The sequence below is a fragment of the Passer domesticus genome, chromosome 5 (genome assembly GCF_036417665.1).
Source record: "Passer domesticus isolate bPasDom1 chromosome 5, bPasDom1.hap1, whole genome shotgun sequence".
In the NCBI taxonomy this organism is placed as follows: domain Eukaryota; kingdom Metazoa; phylum Chordata; class Aves; order Passeriformes; family Passeridae; genus Passer; species Passer domesticus.
This window is the reverse complement of record NC_087478.1, coordinates 48,722,380-48,740,292: the sequence shown is the minus strand read 5'-3', so window position 1 is coordinate 48,740,292 and position 17,913 is coordinate 48,722,380. Positions and strand designations below refer to the sequence as shown.

At 44.1% G+C, this 17,913-nt stretch overlaps 1 protein-coding gene and 1 long non-coding RNA gene across 4 annotated transcripts; one reads left to right on the top strand and one right to left on the bottom strand.

Annotated features, from left to right (window-relative positions):
* Nucleotides 1-8,153: 8,153 nt before the first annotated feature.
* Nucleotides 8,154-14,777, bottom strand: LOC135300604 (uncharacterized). Of its 3 annotated transcripts, none has more exons than XR_010362413.1 (6): nucleotides 12,640-14,777; nucleotides 11,538-11,701; nucleotides 10,702-10,815; nucleotides 9,597-9,713; nucleotides 9,234-9,520; nucleotides 8,154-8,865 (listed from the first exon to the last, which is right to left on the bottom strand). It is a non-coding gene; the product is annotated as an uncharacterized LOC135300604 (long non-coding RNA). The 3 variants fall into 3 exon arrangements; XR_010362414.1 differs by having other exon boundaries at nucleotides 9,597-10,815; nucleotides 12,640-12,740; nucleotides 14,091-14,777; XR_010362412.1 differs by having other exon boundaries at nucleotides 9,597-10,815.
* On the top strand, nucleotides 14,753-17,908 carry CBY1 (chibby 1, beta catenin antagonist). Its single transcript, XM_064420233.1, has 5 exons — nucleotides 14,753-14,886; nucleotides 15,514-15,623; nucleotides 16,285-16,390; nucleotides 16,475-16,590; nucleotides 17,412-17,908. The coding sequence occupies exons 2-5, from the start codon at nucleotides 15,546-15,548 to the stop codon at nucleotides 17,490-17,492; spliced, it is 381 nt and encodes a 126-aa protein (XP_064276303.1). The 5' UTR covers nucleotides 14,753-14,886; nucleotides 15,514-15,545; the 3' UTR covers nucleotides 17,493-17,908.
* The last annotated feature ends 5 nt before the right edge of the window (nucleotides 17,909-17,913 follow it).

Sequence of the window (17,913 nt, the reverse complement as noted above, 5' to 3'; positions counted from 1 at the left end):
GAGATTTCCCTTCTGTCTATCAAGATGTGCTGTCCAGACCATGGTGCAGCACTGCAGCCATGAAGGAAGTGAGGAATTAGAGGGCTGTGCCCACTGGTATTAATGAGATGTCAGGTCAAGTCAGGAACACAACAGATTGTATGTGACTGGAAAAGAAGATAACAGTAATATCAAAACACCAACTGGAGAATTCAGGAATGGGTATTTTTCTAAATGAGAAATAAATACTCTGTGTGTCAACTATACAAACACAGTAAGTGATAGCAGTCCAAGACCCACAAGATTCACTATTTTTATAGGTGATTGTGAAATTACAAATTCTTTATATATATATAATTAAGATTGACATGACTTTAAAAAAAAAAGGCAAACTAGAAAAAACAAGGCCACTTGAAAATTTTGCAAAACCTAAACCGAGTTAGAGGATTTATGAAGACATGCATCAGTGTATCCCATGTGATCTATCAAAAACACAAAGGAGATTAAAAAAATGTCCATTTTGAGAATGCACAAGGAATTTTTTATTTAAGATAAAAAACCAAACTAGTAATAGAGAACAATAGGACTGAAAGAGACATCAAGAGATTATACATCTCAAAGCAGAGTCTGACGTTCGTTTGGCTGGGGAGGCTGTGGATTTTCTTTTATCTTTTGAGAAAGAGGTAGACTTCAAGGATTTCAGTCCTTGCCTATCCTTGTCATTACCCTTGTTGTCTACCCTTCAATATGCCATGCAATTTTATCTGTAAAAAATATGTAATATTTGAGCTAACTTCTACTTTTAAAAGTTTAGGTAACAGAGACTCTAATTCTTGCATGTTTTTTTCTACCCCAAAAGAGAAAAAAAATGCCAGCATTTTCAGTTCTAAAAAAACACCCAAACATGATGGATTATGTGATAGTGTGTGCAGCTTGCTCTTACCTGCTCATGACCTTTGGAGCTGAAACATGCAACCCTGGAATATGATATTGCCACTCTCAGTAATTTGCCATAAGCTTTGTACTGAATGTGCAAGGCCTCGGGACTGAGATTTGTCAGGTTTGCTTTGTTTGAACTTCTCTCGACCCTTCTGTATCTTTTCCTTGGTTAGCTGTGACAGCAGTTTCCATAATTAACCAGGTCTGTGGCTAATTTGTTTTTCTTCTGTTTATCTGTGTGTGGTACAACCATCATTTTATATAAACAAAAGTAACAAACAGTTATTCTGTGTAGAAAAAGAGACTTATGATTAGCACAGTGATGCAGCACAGAGAAATGCAGGCATGGAGCAATTGCAGAAGCCTTGAGAAGTGGGGGCACAGGATTTGCTGAGGAATACAGGGATATAAAGGCAGCAGGCAAGGCACAGGCTTGGCTGCCCTGATGGCTGTGATCACCAGTGATCAAAGAAAAGCTGAGCTGAAGCTGGATTTAGGGGTAACAAAGAGAAATTAAAAAGAAGAAAAAAAAAGTAACATTCATAATAGGCACTACATACCATAAAATCAAATGTGGTGTGGTGCTGGCGGGTTGGGGCCCTGCCAGGATCACCCTGCCATGCCTTTTCCAGCCCCAGTGTTCCTGGAGCTGTAGGATCTCTGACTCTCTCAACCCTAAACCTAACCCTAACCACTACCCTAACCCTTTGAGCACATTTCTAGCCTATGCTAATAGATATTTTTAAAAATATATCTTTTTAAAACAGCTTTCTCATTTTTAACACTTCTTTCTGCTTGAGCAACTGATGCTGCAACCTTTTACCGTTTATCAGTCTCTGCACAAAAAAAAAATTCTATTTTAATCGCTATTGAAAAAAAACCAAAATGCAGTTGGTGAAATATATTACTCTGAATCATGAAAGGCATACTTTGGGAAGTGCAGGTCTTTTTTTAAACTGTGAGAGCTTTCTAAACAGCTGTTGCAAATGCCAAAATAACTGCTCTTTCCTAAATCCACATACATAGATTTTTGTTCTGGAATAAATGCACCTTGTTCTACTTCGGCTTAATATTAACTTTATGATAAACAGAAGTAACAGACTTATTATGAAATAAGACTGCCCACATATGTAGCTAAGTGGGAGTAGTAATTGCAATTGCATATATCTTTGTTCATTTGAATTACCTCCAAGATCAGATAAAAGTAGGATGAAGAAAGCAATAATAAAATTTATTTGATATGAAGCTGTTATCAGTCTTCAGAGGTGGTGACAATGCCTCTGACAAGCTTGCATTTGAATCAAAGCTCAGTCACAGCCCTGGTTAAAGTCCATGGTGAAAATCTTCATTTCACTGAGTAAACCAAAAGAATTGACTGAACAATCCTCTGCTCACAGATTAAATGGGAAGCCATTCCCCAAGGGAATGAGGTATATCACGTGGCCAGTCCCTGGCACCAGGGGCCTGATCAGAGCACAGAGCATGGCCAGGCTCCTACACTGCCCTAACTAATGCCCCTTGTTCCAGCTCTCAGAGTGAGCCTGAGCTTAGCTTTAACCCAGCAAGGCACTACGATTTGCTTTTCTCCTGTTTGTATTCCCCTGGTGCTTAGCTGAACAATATAAAAGGAAAGATGGAATCAGGCAGCTGGGAGATGAGGGAGAGAGACAGGGAAAGACTGCCTTGGCACAGTGCTGGATCAGTTTTGCCATTTGGTGGACTCTCAGCATTCCTGTAGAGAGAGGAATTTCTCTGGGACTGAATGCAAATACAGGGGTAGAATTTGTCTGGTAGCAGCTGAACACATTGGTGCCTAATAAAAAATGAGAGAGAAGCAACAAGGATTTGTTGCAGGAAGCTGAGTCAGAAAACTTGATTAAACTGCAATAACTCATGAGAAAGGGAGTTAAAACAAGAAAATGTTTCAGTGCTGCAGAACATAGGCCTCTGTGTGTGTATTCTTCACAAAGAGATTCTGACTTCTAATGCAAACAAAGTTGGAAGTACTGCAAATACTGTCTTAACTGTTATGGCCAAAAGAGTCAATGCTTTTTAACTTATTCACACACTAGCACTGAAAATTGGTCTGAAAAAGGCATGAAGCAAAGCAGCTTTGGGGAGCAAACATAGGACAGCAGGGTTTTCAGTGTTACAGCTGAAAAAAGCATAATTCATTGAATGTCTTTTTCTCCCCTTTAATGCATTCCAGCTCAAAGAAGCTGAGTGCTTCTGTTGTCAAGTAGGGTGAATAATGACTTTGAGTACACTGCTCTGTTTTGTACTCAGGACAACATTTTCATTAGCATGACTCAGAAAGAAGAATGTATTTAAAGTGCAGCTGATAGAAAATTTTAAATTTCTAGGTCATGGCAGATTTCGCTGGTCACATAAAAATGATGCATTACTGAAAAAAAACATTTTTAAATTCACATTTGGAAGAAATTCAGCACTGGTATTTAAGACATTTCTTCATTAAAAAAAAAAAATTGAAGGCTTTGAAGAGTCTCTGCTTGAAAAACTAATAAATTTAACAGTCTTTTCACATTCCAAATCAGTTTGGAAAAGCTCAGGTTTTCTAGCTTAGCTTAGCCTCTCAGCTTTCCTTTTAAACCAGCCATGCTGCAGAACTGAACATGCTCCTCCTTTGGCCAGTTTTCTTCTCTTGGCTTTGCCTGCTGCTTCCAATTGAGTTTGTATGTAAACCACAGATAAAAACTCCAATCTTGCTCCATTTGTATCCCATATGCTTGCCAGGCTGTTGGCCACAAGAGATCATAAGCAGTTTGTTTTTCAAACCTCAAAACTTGGATAGGCATTGAGTGCATCATCATACAGTTATTTTTACATTAGAATAATATTTAAAGGTCTTAGGAATTGTAATTGGCTTTAAAATACTTCTTCCTTGATTTTGCTACAATAGAGCCTTATTTTTCAGTAATGATCTGGCTAATAATTTTCTTCAATCTCAAACCTTTTAACTTCAGAGATTCATTAGCCTGATCCTTCTTTTTTAAGCCATTGTTCTTCTTTCCGTGGATTACCATGATTTTTTTACCAGCCTTACTGGAAGTGAGTTCTTTATTAAACACTTCTCTGTCCATATCTGAAAAAAAAGCTGTTGATCTCTCCTTCTCATGTTTTTGCTGAATTGGTGATTATAAATGACATATCTGTGTTTCTGAAACTCTGTGCAGCTGCACAACTCCTACTCAATAACAACTCCCACTGGGGTTCAACATACCCCAGTACTTTCTACTGCAGTCTTTCTTCCTATTTTGTCTGCCCTGAACTGTTGTTCTTTCACTGGATTATTAAAACAGCATTTCCTGTTTTAACAGTCAGGCAATCCAAGACAGAGGAATAGGTCAGAGTTTCTGAGACCAGAGTTCACACATGACCTCTGTCCTTGAGCATCAAACAAGAAGGAAGTTACAAGACACTCAGATATTTGATTTCAAAGTTGTATTCAGTATTGAACTGCAGCCATGAGATGTTCCTTACTGACCAGCCACACTTCCCCAACCTCAGCTATCACATGCTGCTGATGCAACAGAAGCAAACTGGAGATGAGAAGCTGAAGAGAACAACAACCATCTTTCATCCTGGGCATTTGTTAGAAGTGACTGAGTGGTCTTGAAGAATGTTTTCTAAAGTAAAAGCATCTACAGATCAGCTCAGGATTTTGAATTGTCTGGGTGAAGGACATTCCTGGGTATCATCTCAGGAGGAATTCAAGTGTATTTGAAAGGATAGGGGACCTGCTTCCAAAGAAAGGAGAAATATCTTCTCACCCATTCTTCTCAAGAAGACAAAAGGGTTTAAGTGGTAATGGGTATGGACCTTATTGGCTTAGGGGCAGAACCTGTGAGAAAAACTGACAAAAAGGCAACACTAAAATGTGCAAAGCAATCCCACTTCCACACTGCCTTTACATGAGCAACTGCCCTAAAGAATTTGTTTGGTTGTTTGTTTTTTTTTTTTGTATCACAGTGTGTACGTGGGTGCCAACAAACCAGCGATGTCAGCAGGAGAGAGAAAAATTAACTCAGTCTATGACATCATGGCCTGTCCTTCTCAAACCCTGCATCACCTCTCTAGGATAAGGTGCTGTTTTAGTCCTCTCCTTTCAAACATACGTTGAGACTGCTTCCAAATGCTTTCCTTCTTATCCTTTTCAAGCTTTGCATCTTGGCTGTGGGGTCTGAAATACTAAATATTAGCAGTCCGGATTCTCTGCACTTAGCACATGTCAGTGAATCCAAAACTTAAGGGAGCTATTTAGACTACTTAGGCACACGAAGGAGCACACACACACACACACACACACACACACACACACACACACACACACACACACGGAGCTTTGATGGGTTCCAGCTGTCTGGGATTGACAAACACATACCCATCTGTGTATACACGCTCTCCTGATTCACATATGGGGAGCATGTATTATAGCATAGTAAAGGCCTTCACAACAACAAGCCTGAAAATTCTTAGTAAAACAAACATTGTTTAGCGTTTCAAATATTCAATATTGTTGAATATTTGAAATGTTAAACATTTCAAATATTGTTTAACATTTTCTTCCCAGTTATATACCTGGCTTATATTTTACTTGTTTGGACTTAGAAGATTTGCTTGTTTGATGAGGATGGTACTTGCTAGAAGCTTGTCCAAGTCTCACTTCCTTCAAGAGAAATGACGGCTAGAAAAAATTTCAGTAATTTACCATATTGTTAGGATTAATGCCTCAATTCTCATGCATTCCCTTTAAAAAGTCTGGCCCGTCCCCAAGTTAAACATAGATATCTCTAGGGCAAAATACAGCAGCACTAGTGTAAGCTGCACCATGCTGCATCATGGGAAAAGGAATAAAAGCATCCTCTCCTGTTGAAATGGCAGGAGAAATTTCAGGGTCATAGAAAGCAATTGTAGTCTTGCAAAATAGCCATGACACCAGGGAATGTCCTTATCTAGTGAAAAGCAACTGATGGAATTATTCCATAAAGCTCACAACCGTGTCAGCTGTCTGCAACAGAAACAAGTTTGGAATGTTTCTTCCTTCAAGATTTATTGACTCCATAAACTGCTTTCACAAAATTAACAAGTCACAACACACTTGTGTGTTTCAGTCTGCCAGCCTGGATAGAAAATGACACTAGCATCACATGGTTACTGTATTTTTCTAAGACGGTTTTATAAGCAAATTAATTTCTCCCAAATTCCACTCCCTGAATTATTCCTTAGTGAAATATGTTTCCCCCTTGCCACTCCACGGTGACAAAGCAGCACCAGTCAAAGGGCTTTTTCTAACATGCTGTAATGGCAATGCCCTGCCCGTGGCAAGAGGAATGTGGCTGGCAGCATGGCAGTATCACTGGGATGGTACTTAAACATAAACAAGGACAGGGATTCCAAAAAATAAAAAGTGACCTGGATTCCACCAGCATTGCTCTAATAGTGACTATTAAAAGAAAAAAATAAACCAAACTCAATTCAGATTGGTCAAGAGAAGCCAAAGATTTTGCTTCCACTTGTTGACAGACATGTGGCAGCACAAATTTTTATTACAAAAATATGTAGAAGTCAGCAAGTTGAAAACTGAGTAAATTGTGTGTTACACTGAAAAAAGTCATTGGCAGCATGAGTAAATATAAAAGAAAATGTTTACTATGCCTAATTTCAGACTCTAAGGGAATAGCTTGCTCTCCTGCCAGCTTGTTTTCAAGGGCTCTGGATTTTAACAGAGCACACAGACTTGTGACTGATCACCTACTCCTTCTCACCCCACCTCCCCTCCCTGCTTCAATGTACAGTACAGGAAAATTCCCCAAAGTGTGTAACAATATAGGCATTGTTCTTAACTTCAATTTAAGAGCAATATAATTCATCTTAGCTCCGAAGCATTTGTAGTGAAATAAATGTTTGACTCTATGAACACTAGCTTGGAATATCCTCAGGCTTCTGTATCCAGTTCAGTGTTCCCAGCCTCTGACTCAATGCAGCCTGTGTGCATTTACCACTACCATTCCTTCCACTGCTCATACTTCTATGCTGCTTTGCCCAAATATCCTTCCCTTGCTTTTTATCCTTCTCCCGTACTCTCTTTGCTCCCTGTGCTTAGAGCTTTTCCCTTTTTTGTGTGACAAATAAGCATTTTTCCTTTTTCCTAAAACACTAATGAAAAACATGTCAAAATTTCCTATTTTGGTTTTCTATTAGACATTTGAAAGCAATTTGCTACATTCTACCTAGATACAGTGGTCATGCTGTTGCATTATACTCCACCATCCAGATTATTCAGGTCTCAAGATATCAAACCAGGAATTAAATCAGGGGCTCATAAATAAGAAGTAAAATTTTAGTGGTGGGCACCTGCAGTTCCCATTGACTGCAAAATAAGTGCTTATTATGGAGCATTTTGGAAAGAGTCACTACTTACCGAGGGCATTTGGACATTTAAATTTAAATTAGGACATTTCTTTTGGATACTGCAATCCCCATTTTTTACTGGCAGATTGTCCTTTTTTGCAGCCCACTGCACACTGGTTCACCTGTCCCAATTTCGATTACAAGCTTTCCCATGTTCTACAACAGGCTTGACATCCTTAACATGATCTCTGGCAACAAGTTATCACTACCAGTTGTTTAATCTTGGAACTCAAATAGCACATTACTTCAACTGTAAATGAATGAATGAATTGTGAGAACAGCCTGTCTGCTGACCCATGAAAACAATTTCCCTTTCTTTCAGAGTGACAAGATTTAAATCTTCAGAGACTCATATTTTCATTTGCTTTTATTTCCAAAATGAATCAAATTACACAGATGTGTGAGCTGGGAACCAGTTTCTAAATATGACATGCCTTCCCTCCCATTAAAAATATGAGATTCTTTACAATATTTAAGCACTTGGTGTGTAAGTCAAAGTTAAGTATCATTTTCCCTGTACCATGTTCTTCCCTTGCTTCTTTCCTAAAGGAAATGTCTGCTGTATCTTGGATCTTGGCTAGTGAGTACAATATAGACAGTGAGTGTTGCCTGGGGAATGGTGACCTGCAACAAATAAGAATCCTTGAACAGCAGAGAGAGTGCAATGTGGGCATAGTGTTTGAAATTAGGGGATAGAACACCTGCTGAGGACTTCAAGCAAATCTGTCTGAATGGTTACAGAACAACTCCTGTTTCATGTCATCCGACAAATTGATAAAAAAAAAAACAAACCAACCAAAAATCCAACAAACCCAACCTGTCAACCTTTTGAGTTGTAGTAACAAGATGAAAAGTGTTGAGGAACACATTCAGTGCTGGTAGCTCGGTGTGCAGCTGCAGTGTCAGCTGCAGGTTGGGCTCTGGGCCACGAGAGCCCCAGGCAAGAGGCCAGGAACTGGTGCTGACCCTTGGCACAAGAGAGGGCACAGGACCTGTGGCACATCCAGGTGACCGGACACTGAGACACAGCAGGAGCCGAGGACTCAGCAGGAAGAGCCAGGACTTTGTCACACACAGACTGGGAGGGTATAAAAACCCAGGGCTTTCTTTGGGGCCCCTTCTTGGAGGCACCCAGCTTGAGCTGCTATTTTTTTGCTGCACCATGGTTAAATTATTTTAAGGATCCAGATGTCTGAGACTCTAAGGGAAATCCTGGCTCAAGCCAATAAGGAAACCTGTCTGACTGTGGGGGGTGTAGGGAGTCAAGTGAGGCACCCACTGGGTCACTGGAGCTGCCCACTGAGAAAGGGCCTCAGTCCCAGGGTGACTGACAGAGTGGCTTCTGGATGGTCAGACTAGGAAAGTTTCCTTAAGAGCAATGAATACTTTTGATGAAAACCTGAGCTTCTGTGACACATCCAATTACTGGCCACACATATTTGTGAGTATATTTTTATCCTGCATTCCTACCAGTCTTACCAGTCTTCTCTGAACTGCTTGTCATCTTGAAGGAATCTGGGGAAGGAAGGCAGAATGAAAAACACAGTTCCTAAGTTTGGAATCCAAGACTTAGCTTATGTTTTATTTTACCAGTTTTGGAGAGAGAGCACCCTCTGTTATGGCTCATTTTGCTTGGGCATTTAATGCAAATTCAAAATTTATACTTTCAGGATTCACTTTCCCTTGTGAACCAATAAGTTTTAGTGCTGGTGAACACGCTTGACACTGTACAGCTACTTGTATGACAGTTGTTGACCTACCAAGATCACCTTCTGCCTGGTTCATGTCTCATGTTTGCACCCCATGCTACCCCAGGGAACAACACAAAACAGGAAACCAAAACCAATCAGATCTCACATTTAATGCTGTAAATACTCCTGTACCTTGCTTTCAGAGGTTTCATAGGAATGGGTTCTAAATTGGCATCCTGGAGTAGTGCAGACCAGTGGTGAGCTGTCATCTGCATTCCTCAAAAGCCTGAAAAGCAATGTCATCTGCATAGGAGCTGGCAGCAGATACCCAAAAGGACTTTCTGGGCCACACGGTCCATTGTCATGTTGTTGCAGAATCCACATTGTCTAAAGACCACATAAGTTCCAATGTTTGCATTTGATAAGAGGCCATCCACAGGCATACCTTCCTAACACCAAGAATTAGTGTAGAGTAAGACCTGGGGGGAAAAAAGACCACCCAGGTTGGATACAAAATTCTTATTTTGGATAGAAGGGTCTAGGGAGAATGCTTACCTCAGTGTCCTTATGACTCTCTCTTTGATGACAGCAGTTTGTTCATCTTGAATTATTCTGGATCCAACTGTGAGTAGTCCCAGTCAGTGTAGCTTCTTGGAGCTTCTTGGAGTGTGGCTAAGTGAAGGTATAGAAGGAATGGTGAAAGAACATGGAAGAGGAAAGAATACTCAGCACTTCTTTCCCACCTTCATAGCATGTTACACACACTGAGCTTCACAGAATCTCAGGATGCAGTCCATGATACACAAGTGTGCTTGTTTGTACAGGCAAAGCACAGCTGATGCTCTTCTGAGGCCTGAGATGAAACTACCTTGGCAGGGAATTTAGAATCCAGGCCCTGTTTGCTCTTGCTTATAAACAACACAGCAGAGCAGTACAAAGGCCAAACATCTTGTCTCCAGCAGCTGCCAGTGGTGAAGTGTTACAACAGCACCAAACACCAACCCACACAGAGAGATGCTTGAGACCCTTTCCCTGTATTCCCTTTTCCTGAATCTGCTCATCAGGAATGTACAGACTGGAGGCTTAAGTTTCATCATTTCCTGGAAAGGACATCTTAAGTGAGCCATGGAAACAGATGACTGTGAAAGTAAGAGACAAGGAAAATAATGAAATACGGATGTGGAAGCAAGCAAAGAGTAGCCAGGTAATAGGAACAGAGTGAAATAAAGCTTAACACAAGCTTTCAGTGCTGTGTGGGCTGCATATGCTCTTTAAACCTTTGGTCTTCCAGTCACCAAGGACAGCCTTGTGGCAAACTCTGTCAGGAAGCAATGGCTTCTCTCCAGAGCATGTGAGTGGCTCAGCTGCCTGTGTATTTGTGTAAACTCCTTCAAGTGAACAGTGTGGCCAGAATGGTGAGCTATGATTGGAAAACCTTCTCAGAGGTCTGGGAACTTTGCATATTTCATGCACGCCTTCATTTACCCTTATTTTTTTTCTTCTTAGAGCAGAGGATACATGTTTTCCACTTTAGTCCACATTAGAGAGGCCAAAGTACACAAATGTAAACATGTTGTATGTATGTGAATTCAGGGAAGGAGGGCAGGAACTGAGTTTGAAAGACAAGGGGTAACTCCGTTAGCAACTGAGGGTAACTTACACTTGCAGGAGCTAGCTGCATTTCCTGACAGGAGCAAAACTGTTCTCACCTATCATCCATTCTGAAATTGCATTGCAAAGCTGTGTCTTGCACTCATCCGTACTGAAACATGACCTGGGGAAACAAGTACAGAAGTAGATATACAAGGCTTGACTCAGCAGTGAAGAGAAAAATAAATGGGGTTTAAGGAAAAATAATGACAACTCTACATTCTTTTTAGTCAAGGGATCACGTACACAGTGTTCTTTTGAATAACAAAGTCTACATTTCAGTCAAGGTAATGACTGCAGCTTTGAAAAGCCAGTAGGGAAAATATATGTGATTTGGTAAAAAAAATAAGGATAAAAACATTTATCCTTCCTCCTTTCTTTAAAGGTCTGGTTAGCAAAATAGAACAATCAGAAAGAGTGTTAGTGCAGATATTTAGAACTTTTAGGACACTGTAAAAGCCAGCTGAGAAAAGTGAAAGAGAATTAAGAACCTGTGAATAAGCAAATAGCTAAAAGAGAGAAGGCAGAGGCAAAGGAGGTGAAGGCATACTTCTTGGCTGATAGAGGGCACACACATGAGGGATGAGAAATATAACCTGTGCTTTACTGCATTTTATTATTTTTTAGGTTACTAAGATCCATCCAGAAGACCGAGGCATGAACTTTTCTGGCTATCACTCAGATATTCAATGAAGGGTACCACCTGTGACAGACACTCCATTATCTCCAAAGGTCATGGCATCCATGATAGTGGGATATTAGGATGCTTGCAATAATTAATTAATAGATGCTTGCACAGTACTCTGAAAATCTCAATTTATAGGATAAGCATTAATTTCAGATTACTTTTGTGTGAATGGGTTGCTCCACTCTCCTTGTGTTTTCTTTGCCTAGCTATAAGCACTGGGATGAGGGGCCTCCTGGTGGTGGAATCTGTGACAGTCAGGCAGGAGGAGAGCACATTTCTTAACAAAGCAGTGAAACGGCTGTTCTTTTATCTCTCCAGTTAGCTGTAATGAAATAAAGAAACAGAGAGAGAAAAAGAAGTGTCGGCTTTGCCAACAAAATATAGGTGAGCTATTTAACATCTAGGATTCTAAAAGAAGGGTCATCTTTAACTGCAACAAGAATTACCTCATGCTGAAAAATTTAATTGGGCAGGGAATTAATTTCAATATGCCAAAAAAGGGTTTTAAACTCAGTCTCATTTAGCCCACCAGGTGTTACCATTTAGCCCACCAGGTAAGGCTTTATAAATCCTATATATTCGTAACAACCAGACAACGGAGCAACTTTCAATACAACAACTAAAATAAATGCTCAGAGCAAGCCTAGAGTAAGTCTACTGAATTCACCAGTCAGTGGGGTTTCCCTGTAATTATTGATATAACAGAGAACAATTATAATCCCCCAGTGTATATGAAAAAAAAAAAGAGAAACACTATGGAGTTAAAAGCAGCTCTGAGAACATCTAAGCTATAGATTCTCTATCACTTTTGAGCCAAAAAAGCTGAAGAAGATGCTCCAAATTAGGCTACCAAGAACGGCTTGGGTCTATTCCAAAATTTCCACACTGCCATGTGCTGCAGCCCTATCTTCATCCTGTCAATCTCTCAGCTTCCACCAGTGTTGTCAAAGATGTCCTCCTGGGAGCACAGGCAGCTTCCTTACACAACCACTGTAACATACAGGTCCTTCACCATTTAACGGGCTTTTGCAGTTCCTAAGTGGTCTCTGTAGTTATTGTCCTGGGAGAAAGAGTGTGTGCTAGGTGTTCTTTTCCCCACAGAGTGACAGGAACAGAAGGGTGCACACTACTACACCATAATGCTCTTAACATAGCTGAAAATCATATGTCAAACTATATTAAATGTATGTATATGTATGTATTTGCAATATACTGAGAGACAATGCTAGAAACAGCAACAGTTCTTGTCTCGGTACCTACCTGATGTAGGTGGAGAAACAATGAATGAAAAGCTGCTGCCAGAATACCCTGGGAGGTTGGTGCAGTGAGGAATTCCACAGCATTTTTCAAGGAAATGAAGTCTGGCGAGAAATTAAATTTCGTCAAACCACACTGAAGAAGAAAGATTCCTGAAGCAAATCACAGCAGAAACCAAGACACTGAACCTCCTTCTCTTAGTCTCCAGGAGAAGATTTCTGAACTCTTGTTGACAAGCCCTACTAACTATGACACCATTCCCAGAGACATTTTTTTTAAATTATTCACCGTGGGTGCAGCAACAAGGCACAGAAAGAAGCATTCACCTCCTGTGCCAAGGCAGTGGGGATGGGCTGCCTGGCTTTCTCCAAGTCTCTGCTCCACAGAAAGAGGCAGTAAGGGAATCTCCCTGAGACCCCAGGTGCATGAGACAGTTTAGTTTTACAGTAATGACAGTGTATTTCAATACTCATCCTGCTCAGCACAAGGAGAACTCAAGCAATAACTGTGCTGAAACATACAGGTTTCTTCTAGGAAGTTGAACATTACTGAAAAAACCACCCCAACCAAATCCATCACTCTTCTGTATGGTTCTTGGCTCTTATAAGCACCTAGGTGAGCTGCCTTTATGTTCTCATTTCAAAATTGTAATTCTACATGCCCTCAGCTTTTCTTGCCCTCATTTGTCTGGACCTTCCTTTCATCTTTCTTACCCAATATATGCACACATGTGTGGGTATTAAATTGTGATAGAAGCCACAACTACTTCACAAAGGCCCTGCTCTGAACAGCAAGTTTTTATTTCACTTTTAAAGGTGCTGACTTCCCCCCCCACCCCATTATAATCACTTCTCTTAATGCAAAAATCACTGCTTTCTAGTGCACAGACTCTGCTGTACTGAGTCTGAAAGCAACTGTTTTTATAGCATGTGTCCTGCAATTACCAGATATTGGTTAGCTGGACTACCAAAAAATACAGCAGCACCAGAAATTTTTCTCGTCTCAAGTCATCAGATTTAACTGTGCTATTTTTCCAGTTCTCATTCCAAGTGAGCAATTTTCTGGTTCACTTAAGGCAGGGTACCAATTAAGCACTCTGGGAATGAAAGTCTGTTAGATTTTTTTTTTCCTGGAGTACTAATACATTTACAAACTAAATCAAAATGTAGGTGATTCTCTTCTTTTCTTCTCCTTTTATCTGCCTGCCCCCTAACTTTTTTTTTTTTTTTTCTCCTTGTCTTTATTGTTCCCTTTTAACTAAAGTCAGCATCTTAGTACATCATTAATCAAAAATTGTTCAGGAAAGCCCCAGGAAGTCCTCAACATAAGCTTTTTTAACAATGAAGCAAGTAACTTCAGATTGCTATTCTAACATGTTGGAGAATTATTTTATAGCTTAGGAGTGGCATTTTGCCTCTGTAACATAAAAAGTGCTGGTGATACGTGTTCCATACCCATGCCATTCATTCAAAATACCCAAACCAACTGCCACTGCCACCTCACATGGAACACAAGCCAGCAAGTAACACAAGGAATCTAAATTTATTCCACCATGAGCTGAAAGGGAGGGCTTTGCAACGTGCACAGAAAAATCAGGATGCTGGGATGCTTCAAAGGAAGGCGTGTGAGGAGCTGCTGCTGTGGAGTCACCGTCCCTGCAGGTGTTTGAGGAAAGACTGGACATGGCATCAGTGTCACGGTCATGTCCACGTGGTGGTGTTTGGCCAAAGACAGGACCTGATGATCTCAGAGATCTTTTCCAACCGAACTGGCTCTGTGATTCTGTACCACTCTGCTCTCTCCAGCTCCTCACCCATCATCCCCTGAACCCGAGCAGTCCAGGATGCCAGACCTCCTCCACTTCTTCTCCAACGTTCCCAGCAAGGAAGGGTTCTCTGCCTCATGGCGTTTAGTTATTTATCTGAAAAAATAAACAAACAATCCCTACCACAAACATTTTTAACCACTCTCCCAGGCGATTCGAGCATTTTAGGGAAGGCGTTAAGGACAGCGCCGTCAGCACGGCCCGAGTTTGGCGCAGCCCGGGAGCAAGGCCGACCCCCAAGCCCGCGCCCGGCACTCCGCCCCCGCCTCCCTCCAGCACGGGAGGCGGAGCGGAGCCGCGGATCCCATCGCCACGGCAACGCGGCGGCCGCAAACCGCTCCCGGGACACGCGGCGGATCCCACCGGCGGCGGATCCCACCGGCGGCGGACACGAGCGCCGGGAGCGGGCGCGGCCCGACGGAGAGGTGCGGCCCCCCCCGGAATTAAGGCGAAGCTCGATGGAACAGCCCGGCCCAACCGCCCCCGCACCGCGGGGCTGACCCTACCACTGCGGCGCGGGGGGGATGGGGGCTGGGGGGCATTCTTCGTCGGCTCCGCTCTTGCCGAGCCCGCTGCTTTCGCCAGTGAGATGCCGGGAGGGAGAGCAGAACAAAGCAGCATCCCGGTGGTGGCCCGTGCGGGCACAGCGGGCTGCCCTTCCAGCTGCTCGGCGTGCCCGTGGGTGGTACGGCCCGTGCCCCCCGGAGGTGCCGGCCCGCGCGGCGCCGGGGGTACCGGCCGGGGGCGGGGAGGGCCGGGCCCGGGGGGTGACACCTCGCACCGTCGTCCTCCGTCCCCGCCCGGCTCGGCCACGTGGCGCTGGAGGTGCGAGGGACGTGGCCGTGCGGGGCCGGTGCTGCCCGGTGGCAGTGGCGGGGTGGCGGCCTGGACCCCCCCGGATCGCTCCTTGGCCTGAGAGCTGGGGGGCTCTGCCTGGGGAGAAGCTCCCTGGAGAGAATGCGGGGCTCTGCCTGGGGAGAACATGCCTGGGGAGAACAGCGCTGCTCTCCGCCCACGGGCTCAGACCTGTTGTGTCTCTCCTGCTCCTTCAGGAGCCCGCCTTAGGCCTGGCCAGCAGCGTGCAATGCCTCTCTTTGGGAACTCCTTCAGCCCCAAGAAGACCCCCCCCAGGAAATGGGCCTCGCTGTCCAACCTGCACCTGGTGAGTGCCAGCACCTGTGGTTTGCTGCAGGAGCAGAGTCTTGGTGACAGGGGTGGGTGGCTCCTGCTGTGAGTGCCATAGTCCTTACAAGGGCTCCCAGCTGCTCCTGCGGCAGGAAAAAGTTCTTCACCCAGAGGGTGATTGGGCTCTGGAACAGACTTCCCAAGCCTGGAAGTGTTTGCACAATATTCTCAGGCACCTGATGCAGCTCTTGGGGACGGTTCTCTGCAGGGCCAGGAGCTGGACTCAATGATCCTTGTGGGTTCTGTCCAACTCAGTATATTCTACTATTCCAACTGTGCTGCTTTCTTCCTGCAGTGCAGCACCATTCCTGATCACTGTGACTGTACATGCCGCTAGAAATGGAATAGCTCAGGGAAGAATCATCATCACCCCACCTGCAGTCCAGAACTGTCACTGAAAACTTCTCACCAGTGGTCTCCAAGTGCAGGGAGATGAGTGTGTAGGTGGGAGAAAGTGCAGGGATGGCAGTGAGAGGAACCAGTCCTCAACTGCAGCAGTACGTGACCAAAGTAGGGTTCCAGGCTCCAGGGCCATTTGGACCAGCATCTTCCACTGGAATGCCAGTCACTGAGAAATGGGAGAGCAGGGGGTGGCTCTGGAATTCTGTGAAACTCTGAGCGTGGTCTTCTCCCTGCAGCTGGATAGATCCACCCGTGAGGTTGAGCTGGGCCTGGAGTACGGCACCCCCTCAATGAACCTCGCTGGCCAGAGCCTGAAGTTCGAAAATGGCCACTGGGTTTCAGGTAGAGTGCAGCTCAGCTTGCTCTGCTCTGAAGCAGCCACGGTTGGCTGACAGTCTGTATTCTGACCTCCTTATTTCCTCCAAGAATCAGGAGGCTTCGTGGGGGATCGCAGGGAACTGCAGCGCTTGCGCAAACGAAACCAGCAGCTAGAGGAAGAGAACAACCTACTTCGGCTGAAAGTGGACATCCTGCTGGACATGGTGAGCCTTTGCCCACCTCCTGCCTGCCCACAGCAGTGGGGATACCCAAGCAAAGGGTGCTGGGTCCCCGAAAAAGGCTGTTCTCAGTGCACCCACTTGATGCTTTACCCTGTTGTAATGGCCACGTGACTGTGGGAGTAAACCTGATCCCCTCTGTGAAAAGAGGGGAAGGTCCCCCCACATCAGAGCTTGTTGTGAACACTGTGGCTGAGGAGAGAGAAGCCCCTGCAAGCGCCATGTCTCCTGTTTCCCTTTCTGCACAGAACATGGCATTTTTCTTGCCACTCTGTCCTCTGCCCTGACTATGAAACTGAGTTACAGCCACTGTTTCTGGTCACAGAAGATTAAAGCTTCCATCTGCTGTCAGGAGTGGTGATACATCTATCCTGTGTGTAAAACTCTGGAGGAAAGAATTTCCAGTAAAATTCAGAATTTCCAGAAATTCAACCATACCCAAAGATCACAGCTTTCATGCTTAAAATCTGGAGACATTCAGGGAAATAGAACATACGTCTATTCACAGTTAATAAGTGACATAGCCTTTATGTCACTCTAAACACAAATTTTATTTCCTTACTCTTCATGTGTTTTAAAACTGGAAAATGGCTTTGTGGCTGGAACACTTAGCAGAAGCCCTAGCTGCTCTCCAGGTTTTTCAGGCGATCTCAGTGAAACGTGACATGGCAGCTTTCCCCTTGCTCAACAGGAACAAATTGCCTCCCGCAGGACCTGCCTTGTGGCTGCAAATCTCGGTTGTGCTGTGAAGCTGGAAAAGCCTCACGAGCTTTTAACTCCCTCCTGTTGTTTGCTGTGCGTTCCAGCTCTCTGAGACCACCGCCGAGTCCCACCTCATGGAGAAGGAGCTGGAGGAGCTGAAGCAGCACAGCCGGAGGAAGAAGTGAACAAGAGGCTGGTTCTGGGTCTTGGCCCGCGGGATGCTGGGGCTGGCTGTGCCTCCCAGCCATGTCGGTACGGTGTGGAGGTACTTTGGAGCGCCCAGGTGCCTCCAGCGCTGTGTGGCGCCCTGGGCACTGCTAATGGCTGCTTTGGCACCACAGCGCTGTAATTAACACGGTTTTCCTCCGAGCACTTTACCTTGCCCGGCTTGCTGCCGGCAGCCGTGCCCTGCTCTGGGGCAGGCGGGCAGCGGGCGCTGGGGCAGCGGCTCTCCCTCCGTGAGGGCTCCTGCCCGCCCTCCCTGCTGGCCCCAGCGCGGAGACCCCGGGGCTTGTACAGCCCTCACCGTCTCTGCCTTGGGCGAGCAGGATGCTCCTTCTCGAGAGTTTTGCATATTTGATATAAAACCTTGCCATTAAAAGCCGC

Coding starts and splice junctions, on each gene's coding strand:
- CBY1 (XM_064420233.1), top strand. CDS start 15,546: ATGCCTCTCTTTGGGAACTCCTTCAGCCCCAAGAAGACCCCCCCCAGG. Junction 15,624..16,284: donor CGCTGTCCAACCTGCACCTG/GTGAGTGCCAGC, acceptor TTCTCCCTGCAG/CTGGATAGATCCACCCGTGA. Junction 16,591..17,411: donor TGGACATCCTGCTGGACATG/GTGAGCCTTTGC, acceptor TGTGCGTTCCAG/CTCTCTGAGACCACCGCCGA.